Raw genomic sequence first — 12888 nt, 5'->3', positions numbered from 1 at the left:
AAAACAAATTCCGTTTTTAGATAATTTGATATAAACGAAATGGCATTCCAGTTAACAAATTTGAGTACAAGGATATTTTAGGATAACTGAACCTAGTTTTATAATTTTTTACAGGAATTGGAAATTAAAAATTTAAATTTGTTAGCAAAGAAGAAATATGAGGTTAATCATCAAAAGCTGTGTTCAATCTGTAACAAGAAATCATCAAACATTAATTGGAGAATGTACCTACAAATAACCTATGTTTCCATTGAGTTAAATAAATCAATATAAAGAGTAAGTAATTATTTCCGAAAAATCCACAAATGTAAATTGTAAAATAGTTATGGGTGATTTTAACAATCATGACATTAATTAGAGTAAACTTGATGGGTCTGGTGAACTATAGTACTATTACATTCAAGTATTTGATTGATCAATATATATAAACTATTGGTTCTATATATTGATAGCTACCTCATACAAAATATAATCTAGTCAATGTTTTCAAAATCTATCTACAATATCAAAATTTAAACCACCACATCTGGTCCAATTTTAGGTATATGGTAACCATTTAAATTCTTAAGTAAATTTTAGAACTTTAGTTTAATAACAGAAACAAGATTTATCTTGACAATGCAAAACAAGCAAGTTTTATTGTAGAAAAACAAGATCTCTCTCAGTTTGTTAAAATAAATTAAAACCCAATAAAAAACAGATGTTTTTTGCATGAAGGAAATGCTAACAAATATTTTAAAAGCCCAAATAAGGTTACAAAAAGCATAGTTTTTAATTATTTCCAGTCTCAAATAAACAAGATTGCATTAAAAAACTATATTTTTATATACTTAATAATGTTACTTCCTTATCTTTGCGATTGCCTTATAATCATCTTTTAAAGGGGAAAAATTGAGTAAATGCCTTATTAAAGTGTTATGTACAATATAAAATGGATTATTAACGTGGGTAGGTTCAATGTTTTCCCCTTACAATTATGGTTATGACGCTATTGCAAAACTAATGATACAGAGTTTGAAAGATTAAGAAATTTTAAAATTTACATAAAATTATTATTTTTTAATAATTAATTTGAAAAAGTATTAAATTCTTACATAATTAATATATTCCACATAATAGCTTTTTTTGTATTTATATAAATTAATGACTCTATTGAGATTAAATCAAGTGTTAAAAGTATTATTATAAATACTAAATAAATAAAACGCTATTAAAAATATACATAATAATTAAAGTTATCAAAAGTTGTAAATCTGGAAATTTGTTGAAATTATACAATGGAATGCAAAGTCCTACGGTTTACCTTCTCGTGGTGCATTTCGTTAAATAAGTTAGATGAGTTTAATATTTTTCTAATTTATGAACTAAAAACCAACGCAATATTGGCTTATAAAAGATATTATTAGTAGTCTAGTCTAGTGGTATGTCACTGGGGTTTCGATGTCAGCCACCTGGGTTCATACCTGGCTGGATCAAAGTGAATTTTGATTCCAGTTTACCATATTTGTTTAAATTGGAGCCTTAATTGAAATTCTACCTGAGGCAGGACCTAATTGTAAAGTAGCAATTCTAATTTTTAACATGGTTATCCTTTATAAATATTCAGAATCGTTATTATTATTTATAAAGTAAGTCTATTGAGTCAATTCTTTGATTTTCTCAATGGACTGAAAAATTACATTAAGCAGGTAATTTTTGATTTCATTATTATTATATCAATAAATACTCAATAGCTTAATGCAATGCTAAGGAGGTTTTATTAATGATATTCAATAACCCTAACTTTTTGGTGTCGTCCATTAAAAACATTTATTCAATTTTTTAATTGCTTTCATAAGTGTATCTGGTATATGAAGAGGGTCAATTATAGAAATACATAAAAGGGTGTCTCAAAAAAACACTTTTTTAAAAATTTTAATGTTTTTACTGATTCCTAATCTATAGGCCTTAAATGACTCCTTAATTATTAAAGAATTAAAAAATAATAAGATTATTACTGTTATGTTATATACCATGCAAAAAGCAGGAAAGTTTTCTAATGCATTGCAAAAAAGTGTAGGCTCCTTAACTTATTTTCTACCAACAAAAAAAACTAATATGAAAAACTTTGTTCCTAAATACTATTTAAATGAATGAATAGAAGTTATCTTAGGTGGTTAAGGGAACTAAAACTCCACACCTCCCTCAACTACTGTGTGTCTATTGCTATTTTACTGCCCCAATGCTGCTTTTAATTTTACATTTACCATCGATTGCTGTTATTTTAATATTTAATTGTTTTAAAATTGGTAAAAAATTGATAGAACAACTAAAAAAAACAAACGTGTTCTTATATGTTGCAGTAAGCACTATACTTTTTCAAGAAATAATTGTAGAAATATATTAGGTACTATGTACATTACACAATAATGTATATAGTACATTAATGTATAATGTACTTATACATTAGGTACCTATGTAGTATTGTTCCAAAACACTTTTATTTAAATATGTAAGTAAAAAAGTAGTTTAAACATATAGGAGATTTTTAGTGCATTTCAATTATGAATCATCTCATACTTCATTTTGATAACTATCAGAACAGATTACCAGAGGGCTAAATATTAGTTAAAGCATTGAGCAAATTACAGACTCAGTGAGATGCACACTATTTAGAGAAGGAGGGTCTAAATTTAAGGTGTGCGAACTTTATGGAAGACCCCATACTTGTGTCTATTACCAGTAATGTTATCTAGAAGTGATTTAAGACCACTGGTTCCAAGATAACTTTTTGAAACAATAAAATACGTTGAACGCTTCTGAAGACATTCAAGAACAGTCACTGTATGTAATGAAAACAGCTTATAATTATACTTATTATTAACTAATTCAAACCGTAGTTTAGATGAAACATTTAAACGTCTGTATATTGGTACAAAAAAGAAAAAAAGGTACAAAAAAGAAATAACAAAATTACCAGTAAGGATCTACTATGTAATATTACCAGTAAACTAAACTTCTTACCTTAATATTGTTTAGTTCAAATTTTCTGTAACTGTTAGCTAATGATTAACAAAGTGAATTTCAAATAATGAAAATTTACTAAATTAAACCATATTTCAACAGAAAGCCAACTCAAACTGGAAATAGAAGAACTAGGGAAAAAGGAAAAACAGAATATAATAAAAAGTACTTGTTTAAACTTGTAACAAAATAATAATACAATAACGAAGTTAAACTTCGGATTAACAATTATATTAAGTTCAAAAAATTCTAATATTATGTGTTAATTTTTGTATGGAAGATGTTAACCATAAAATAAATTATTTACCTATCTTTAAATAACATATATTTAAGAATAAACGACAACTATTTTACTTTGAATGTTTTATTTGTTTTACTTACTCATGAACTTTAAAAAATGAAACATGAAACTCTAAATTCTAAATCTGAAATTTAAAAAATGTAAAGCTCTAAAAATTCTAGTGAAAATTACTTTCGGCTAAAAACGTAAAGAAGAAATTCTAAACAATTTTAAAATTTTATAAATAAATCTTAAATTTAAAAATCTGAAATTTAAAAATCTGAAGCTCTAAAAATTCTAGTAAAAATTATTTTTTGTTAAAAATTCTAAACTATCCAAAGCTTTAAAAATTCTAGTGAAAATTATTTGTGTCAGTAAAAGAAAAAACTATTAACTACTACCTAAAGCTCTAAAAACTCTAATGATTCTAATTCTATATATACTAGCTATACTTTTTATGTAAGTATTTTGTTTTCGGCCTGGTGTTAAATGTTAAGCGGCCTATTTATGTTTAAATTACGTAAATTTAGTTGAATATAAGATCAAAGAATAAATGGAGAAAACAGTTTACTTGCAAAACCTGGGAATTAACATACAACCTGAGGACTCTCAGTATACGATTTGTAACTATGAATGAGTAAAAAAACTTAAAAAATCCAGTAGACTTATAATATAATAGTTAAATAAAGCATATGATGTTAATTATAATATATAAGAGCACGTTTACATAGCATTTCATGTCGGGGAGAAATGAAATATTTTCATTTCGGTCTTTAATAAAACACACATATCTGTTTACATTAACCAGGCGAAATGAAATTCATTTTGTCGAGAATTTCATTTTTGTCATTTTGACCGAAATGAAATTTCGTTGCGGTTATCGTTTTATCATGTAAACAGTTTTTAATCAAAACGCGCATGCTCAAAATTTATATGATTGACATATTAGTTTTTCTTTAACGCAGTATTGGTTAATTTCAGACAATCGAAAAATTTTATTCATTATGATGTAATATTGTCACATTTAACGCTCGAAACTGCTTGATATAATTAATGGACGATTTAAGTTGCAATTTTCCAAAAAGATTTACGAAAAGATAATATAAATTATTATTTTTGTTATTTAATATAATTTAAATACTGCACTAAGATATGATAAGTAAAATTTTTTATGTAAATTAGCTCTTTATAATTACAATTTTTTGTCTAATTACATTTGTTATATAAAAATACGCAAAACATATGAATCATATAATTTTTTATAGGTGTAGTTTTATTATTTAAGTTTTGCTGCATTCCTTTTCTTCTTTTAGTAAGTTAAGCAACCTAAGCAAAAGATTGTGTACTGAGACAAGTACATCAAATCATTGTTGTGAATCAGAGGAAGAGGAACCACGTTCTACAATAAATTTAAAAGACAATGATTTTCAAACTTTTATCAACGCTAAAACCTGCAAAAGCGATCCTATTAGTATTAAATCTGCCAGTCTCATTTCTATTACAAAAAATAGATATAAGATAGATAAAGAAAATCCCCAAGATGGACTTGGAGTGATGAAATGGTAGAAGTTTTATTGGAAAACTTAGTAAATTATAAAACTGATATGGATTATAAAGGTTTAGACTTTGAAAAAGATTTGCCTGCGATGTATAGTTCTGTTAGAGAAATGATGGGACAGATGTATCCACCTGAGGATTTTGGGCCTTTCAAAATACAACCAATAGAAAGTAATCATCTTTCAACAGAAGAGCTTTTGGTTTTAAAACGGAAAATTGATAATCAAGAAAAACAAAAAAGGAAGGTTACAATTGAATTAAATCAAAAATAAAAGAGTTAAGATCTGGTTACAAAACAGCCATCGATAAAGGAACACGAACTGGCAGTGGTCGTTTGGTTCAAGAACATTTTGAAAAGTTAAGAGAAATATGGAGTGGTTCACCTTCTGTAGGAGCTATACCCCATTGTCATTCTAGTTTAAATCTTATGAGTGAATCAAAAATAGACCATATGGTTATCAAAGATACAAAGCGAGATAAAATGAAAAAGAACTGTCTGCATACCAACGGGACATGATGCAATTAGATCTAGCAAGATAGGATATGACATTAAAACGCAGTCTAATACAAGCCATGGAACAATCGTCAAAACAAACTCAAAATGCTATTGAAGCGATGACTAATTCAGTAACCTCCATTGGTGACAGTATTAAAGAGGGCCTTTCCATCTTAGCTAATTCTTTTATGCAAAATCAAAAAATGCAATGGCCAAATTACAATATGGTTTATGCAAATTTGCCAACAATGTCCAATAGTTTTTCACCACCGTCGTTTCCAAAACCACTGTAACACTGTTTTCAGTGTCAGTAATCTTATTATTAATAACTTTATCTTGATTCTGTTTTGTGTAAATACAGTAAAATGTAGAATTAACAAAAAGTTGTGATCTGTTGTTTTTAATGTTACAACCCTCGGAATCAGGAAAAATAAGGTCGGCAATAATTTGACGACCTCAATCTTTTAAACGTCGGCAAAAAAAGTTTGATACAATGGTCTTACCATAAAAGATGGAAACGAGGTCGGCAACCTCGTTTCTATCTTATGCCGACCGCAAATACTTTTAGGTCGGCAGTTAGGTTGGCATTGCCGAATGCCGACACTAATTCCGAGGGTTGATGTTATGAAATTTATCTTAATAATAAACAACGCGTATTGTCGGGGTGTCACTAAGATAACGTCCTCATTACATTTTTACACTAATTCCGAGAGAAACATGTTAAAAGTAGATAAAATCGAAACAAGAAACAAAAAAAAAATCACAATAACATGATTATAACAAAAATACTGCTAAAATAATAAAAAATCAATGAAAATGTGTCACAAAAAATAATAAAAATTTATTACCTTTGCATTTCATTTTTTTCCATTACCGTTAGGTAATGATTAACAAAGTAAATTTCAAATCATGAAATTTGACTAAATTAAAACCATATCTTAACAGTTAGTCAACTAAAACACAATGATGGCATTGATACAACTAAAAAAAAAATTAATAAAAAGCAGACCAAAAATTGAAATCTTTAGATCTTTGAAGCCTTTTAACACAAAAATTCAACATATAGAAACTAAATATGATACAAATATAAACAATAATTAAAAAAATAACAACATTAAAGATTCTTTTTAACAATAGTTTCTAGCGTAAAGAAATAAAAGATTATACAAATATTAACAATAGTAAATAACAAAAATTATTTTTAAGAATTATGTATAACTATACATAATATACACGTACATAAGAAGAATATTAAATACACATACATAAGAAGAATATTAAATAAATAAAGACCTCAATCATAATTAAACCAAAGTGTAAAAGTATTTAAACATTTATTTCAAATATTTGTCACAATATTGAGCAACTGCTTCTCTTGTTTGTACTCCACGTGATAAATTGTAGGTATAAAGTTTATCAAGTTTGTTGTGATGATCACAGCATTGTGACCTTTTTTCTGCAACTATTTTTGCTTGTATTAATTCACTGTGAATGACAACCTCATTATCTTCACAAAAATTATGCAATACAAAGCATGTATAAACTAGGGGAGTGGTAAGTTCTAAATCAACATCAATGCAGCGATTAAGGACTCTCCAACGAGATTTTAATCTTCCAAAAGCACATTCTATTTGGTTACGAGCTGAACGCAACATGTTGTTAAAAAGCGCATGCTTATCACTTTCAGAATGCGGATATTCTTTAAGAAGGTTTGGTAACAGAGGATATGCAGGATCCTCTAACAAAAATGGCAAAACAGGAGAATACCCAGGAACAAGCTCTTAATATTTTAATGGAAAATGTTTATTAACAAACATTTTGTTTAAATTACTGTTAGCATATATTCTTGCATCATGGACACTTCCTGGCCATCTAATTTCCACATCTGTGAATCTTCCCTTTTCGTCACCAACTGCTTGACAATTTAATGAATATTTCATTTTGTAACAAAAATAATCATGGCAATTGTCTTGCGGTTGTTGAATTGGAATGTGAGTACCATCAAAGCAACCTAAAACTAGTGGAATACCAAATTTTGATTCAAATTTGTAAGTCATAAAATTAATTTCCTCATTTGTATTTGGGAACTTTATCAACTTTGGTCCTAGTTCTAAGTTTATGGCACAACACACAAGGCGTAGTGACACAGACAAAGTAGCTTTTGAAACACCAAATGTATTTGCTACCATTCTAAATGAGCCTTTATCTTTTAGATAATACAAAACCATTGCAACACGCCTTTCAGGAGAAAAAGTATCTCTTCTTACAAACCTTGGACTTAAGGAAATATGATGCCTTATAGAGTCCACCAGTTTCATAAATACATTATAATCCATTCTTAAATTAAGAATCCATTCTTCAGTAAGTAAATAACCAGATTCCAGATTTCTCCACCAAATATCACTTCGACCAGGGTTTTCCCAGTTTCTTCTTTTCTTTACTCGTCTAAAATAACATTATTCAAAAATAAAAAAAACAAATAATTATATTAAAAAAGACTTGTAATAATATTTTCAATATATTTTACAATAATTATACAATAAATCTTAATCATTGGCATATCAAAAATAGTATTATAAATAAAAGATAATATCCACATTAGTATAAAATAATTTAAATCCAATAAAAACAGCAACAATTACACTTAATATGATTGTGTACAACCATAATACTTTTTTTATTCATAACAGTTTATATTGAAACCACATGTGTTTTTAATATAAACTACTATGAATAAAAAAAAGTATTATTACTAACCTTTTAATATTTTTTTGGTGACGCTTAGAAATTTTTTGAAGATCCATGTTCATAAGAGAAATGAGTTGCACTTGATTACGATTTAAACTTAATAAATGAGTCAACACCAATGTTGTAACCGTAGCTATATTACCTAAAGCTGAAATAAGACAGCTTATCAACGAAGCAATGAACTTGTATATATTATTGTTTGTAGGTGCCATTTTGAAATAAAGCTTGTAATGCGCGTTTAGTTAAACTTTTACGGACCACTTTACTATGGCCACCCCGAAATAAATACATTTTTCATTTCATCCGAAATGAAAGCTCATGTGAACGATTACGACTTTCATTCCGCAACGATTTCAACTTTTGTTTCGCCCGAAATTAAATTCCATGTAAACGAGCTCTAAGTTAAGCACTTGATACCAAATATAGTATAGCCAAGTATAACTACATTTTATATATAAAAAAACATTCTAACAAGAATGACAAAACCAGTATTTTGAAATTAAAAGATGCCCCTCTTTTTGACCAACCCATTTTTTGTGAAACCACAAGAGGCATAAATCACATCCTACTGAGTCCCCAATGTCATTACCCAAGCAAGTGCTTTTTCGGCACACAGCACAAGGCTAAATTTTTTGACGAGATTTGGCACCAACTTGTTCATGGAGCACTTTCCTTCCATCTAGGGTAAAATACCCTCGTAGCAATAAAAGAGCTCCTACAGCATTTTCATCAAGAATAGCAGATAATATATGATTGACTCTTTTTTCATTACAACTACCTTCAATGAGAATGCCAGAAAGAGCTTTATGGACATCATCTGGTTTTAAAAACCAACCGAGCATCACTAAATGCAAAGTTTGTAATATATGGTTAGTAAAAAATGATTAATTAACAAGTAAATTATATTATAGAAATACTAATGAAAAAATAAACATCTGCATCTTTTATACATACTAGTATGTCTTTTTGATGGATGTAATTTCAAAAAAGGTACTCTTCTTTCATGTAAATTAGGTTGTCGCTTTCTTGGCAAACCAATAGTGGTCAGAGTAGAACCTTTAGGTCGTCCACATCGAGAAACATGTTTCGGCATGCGAATCCTGTTCAGGTTAGACTCTACTAGAAATTTTTGGTTTTTAAAGTGTGAAAATACTAAATTTGTTGATTTATTTGTATTTTAATAAGGAAAAATTTTAAACGGGAGAAACACTTTAAACATGCACCTGCATAGTTCTTCAAAGATGTTAACTCTTCTGTTGAGATTTTTTTCAATTTTTCAGAAATAACAGCTAGCTCGAATAAAATGCTGTCTTTATCAATTGCATACTCTGTAGCTAATTGTGAAACATTCTTTTTAGTGCTTCAATCATTTTCTTCACTGACTATTAACGGCGCTACTGAAGTGTTTACACCATTAACTCCAGATACACATCCCAATGAATTTATTGGAGAATCTGTAATTATAGTTAATGCACTAGGTAATGTACTTTCTGGTTGTGATGAACAAATGTCATCGTCAATAAGTTCATTAACTAACATGACCTTACCATCATTCCAACCTTTCTTTATAGCTTGTAAAAGACTGAGACGTTGTTCAAAAGTCTGTCCAGTGGATTCAGAAACAAGGGTAGCATGAAATGAAGTTTCCTGTAATGCAAGTTTAAATTTCTCATGCTGAGAAAGTAGTTTTCTTTTTGGAGCTACATGAAACTCTACAGATCTCGACTCATCAGCCATTACAGGACTATTAAAAGCTCGTTGATGCTGACGATAGTACTTTAATGTCCACCGTTCAGCACACAAGTCAATATTGATTAAATTTATCCTAAGGAACTGGCGAGCAGCAAAAATATGTCGACAAGGTAAGTGCATTGACTTTCTAAACATACACGAACAAAAATTCGAAGTCACTGTATGCAGACCTTCAGTGGTGTTTACCATAAAGTATTCATTTTCTCTTTGTAACAAATTAATGTCTCCACACAAGCTCATTTGCTTTAAAACATGTTGAGCTGCATACAATGTTAGAACTTTCTTATATGCTGCCTCAGATGAGTTGGGATCGAACATGTCAACCAGAACTTTTTGCATTTGAAAAATAGTCTTATGATCTCTCTCGTTACGCATCGATGCTAAAACAACATAGAATTTATACAGAAAATTTTCTAATGAACTGTTGCAGTCAATCATTTCTTCTAATTCGCCATTGAAATTTTCAAGACGGTTGTTGGTGCTGTTTATGAAGTTTTCACTAACAATAATTAAACCAAAAACCAAATCAACACAAATATAATGCCAGTTCTTGTTAAAATAATCTACAACAGTTGTTGGAGAAGATGAAATAAATAATCTATATAATTCATCATTAAACCTCCTCTGATGTAGCATAGGCCAATTTCTGAATAAGTTCTAAAGATGAAGTTCGTTTACCGCTTGTTATCCCAAGTTTAAAAGTTGTAATCTCACGATTAAAAGTTCTGTAAACAAGAGTGTGATGTTGGCTTATAAAAAAAATTAGAAAAAAAGTTTATAAGATTTTATATGATCCATATTTACAGATAAAAATTAACAATAATGATAAAAATCAGAAGGATTCATTATCCAGTAATCAACTAGCGCTAGTCACTTCTGGGTATTTAATATTACCTCATGGTGTGAAATAAGCAGAGTAATAGAGAAACCCCTGGAAAAGCACTACGTAAAATCTCTCTCTCTGTTAAGTCTTTGTCTGTCATGAAGACATTTGTCTTTGGCCAAGCGATATTGAAACTCTTAAATCTTTCAACAAACCAACTTTAAAACAAATATTAAAAAAAGAATATATAGAGAAATATATATATACAGAAACGTGATGGTCTTTCAACAACTTTAAAATATTATTCTGACTAGTCATTATTGTGGCGGTTTATAAATGTAACATATACATTTTTGAAATGGCATTTAAGAATATAAAATGTCAGTTTGATTAATTTAATATTAGTTTTGTCTGTTATTATGCATATACATCAAAGCCAGACACAGCAAAGAAATTATACCGAAGAGATGCAGCATCTTTATGCGTAAGCAAACCAACGGCAGCTATTTCACTTTCACCTATACAAAAAAGTGAATGTAAATTAGGCATAACTAAATATGATGTTTAAGGTTATTATTTATTTATAAACATCAAAACTTTGATAAATAAACAATTCAAACCAACCAGCTCCATCTTCGCATAGCAGAATATAAGAGGTTAGACGAATTTCTAATAACTTATATGTCGCATCCATGCATAAGAACTCAGGATATGCATTGTAGGCACTGTGCATAAAAAAATCTTGAAAAAAAAGCGCTTGCAAATTATCGTCTGTATCCGTCAAAACTTCAACATTGTCATCCAAAATACATTTTATATTATATACTAATAAGAAAATAAATTATAATTATACAAATAAATTTAATATATATGTATGAATACATATAAGGAGGAGAAATATTTTATAAATTTTTGAAATTTTCTTTTTTTAGATCATCACTGCTTTTCTGGTCACACTGCACATCCATCTAATCATCATCCTTTCTGTCTTTTCCAAACGCTGAACATCATCAACCTTCATTGCCCATGTTTCACTGCCATACATCATAACACTCTGGAAGTATATGCTGTATAACTTTTTCATAATCTTTAATAAAAAACCTCTTGCTGTTAAAAGTGTAAACTCTTTGAACTTGGCCCAAGCAGACCTTACTCTCGCCCTAGATGCTTCTTCTGCTCCTACAAGCTGATCTAATTGTATCTCAAAGATAATAAAGATACTAATTTATTTTTAAATTTAACACACTCTATCTATCCTACAATTTTTTATGTCAATCTCAATTTCAATTTCTTTTCCATACTCACCTTAAATCCATTTTACACTCAAAACCAAAAATCTCTAGAGAATCTTGTAAACCACTAAATCTGTTATGAACCCATTGCTCACAAACTGTACAAACAATATAATTTGCTCCAATTCCCTTCCTATATACTCCACATGTCCACTTCCTAGTATTTTCTGCTCATTCTTGACTTTATAATGCATAACTTTAGACTTATTCATGTTTATCCAGCCCTTTTGCTTCAATTCAATCTTTTCAAGTCTCAAATCTAAATACTAATTCTTCTTCTGTTTCTGCTATCAGGCACAAATCATCTGAATAGAATTACTGCCATGGTAAACCAACTCTGAACTCTTCGTAGTGAGCTTTCAAAATAAAAATAAAAAGCACAGGACTATGCACTGAGCCCTGGTGCACACCAACCTTCCTTAAAAACTATCACATTCTCCATCTCTTGTTTTAATTGTTGTGACATTTTCATACATAGCCATGATATCTGTCACTAGCCATTTTTCAACACCTAAACACCTAAAAGCCCAGCACACCACCTAATTTGGAGCTCTGTCAAAAGCTTGTTCTAGGTCAATAAATGCCATCCACAGATGTTCTTTCCCCTCCAAAAACCTTTCTTAAATGGCCTTACAATGAATACGGCATCTGTTGTTCTCTTTCTTGGCCTCAAACCAACTGCATGTTATTGATAAATACACTGCTCCTTATTTTGCTTTCAATAATTTTTTGTAAAACCATCATTACCTTGTCTGGCAATTTGATTCCTCTATAAGAACCACATTCTAATGTGTCTCCGCCTCCTTTATGAATCTTTACCATCCGACTTTTTTTCTAATTTTTCGGTATTTTACCTTCATTTCCAATTGGATTGCAGAGATCAGACACCCATTGAAAACTTACATCCTCTGAAGCTTTCAACACCTCTGCCAATTCA

At 29.3% G+C, this 12888-nt stretch overlaps 1 protein-coding gene across 1 annotated transcript; it reads right to left on the bottom strand.

The window, feature by feature from the left end:
• Positions 1-6670: 6670 nt before the first annotated feature.
• On the bottom strand, positions 6671-8296 carry LOC136079437 (putative nuclease HARBI1). Its single transcript, XM_065795175.1, has 3 exons — positions 8094-8296; positions 7168-7781; positions 6671-7116 (listed from the first exon to the last, which is right to left on the bottom strand). Exons 1-3 carry the CDS (start codon positions 8294-8296, stop codon positions 6671-6673), a joined length of 1263 nt encoding a protein of 420 aa, XP_065651247.1.
• Between the last annotated feature and the right edge of the window lie 4592 nt (positions 8297-12888).

This window comes from Hydra vulgaris, chromosome 04, assembly GCF_038396675.1.
Source record: "Hydra vulgaris chromosome 04, alternate assembly HydraT2T_AEP".
Classification (NCBI taxonomy): Eukaryota; Metazoa; Cnidaria; class Hydrozoa; order Anthoathecata; family Hydridae; genus Hydra; species Hydra vulgaris.
The sequence above is the reverse complement of the archived record's forward strand: the minus strand, read 5'-3'. Positions and strand labels throughout refer to the sequence as shown.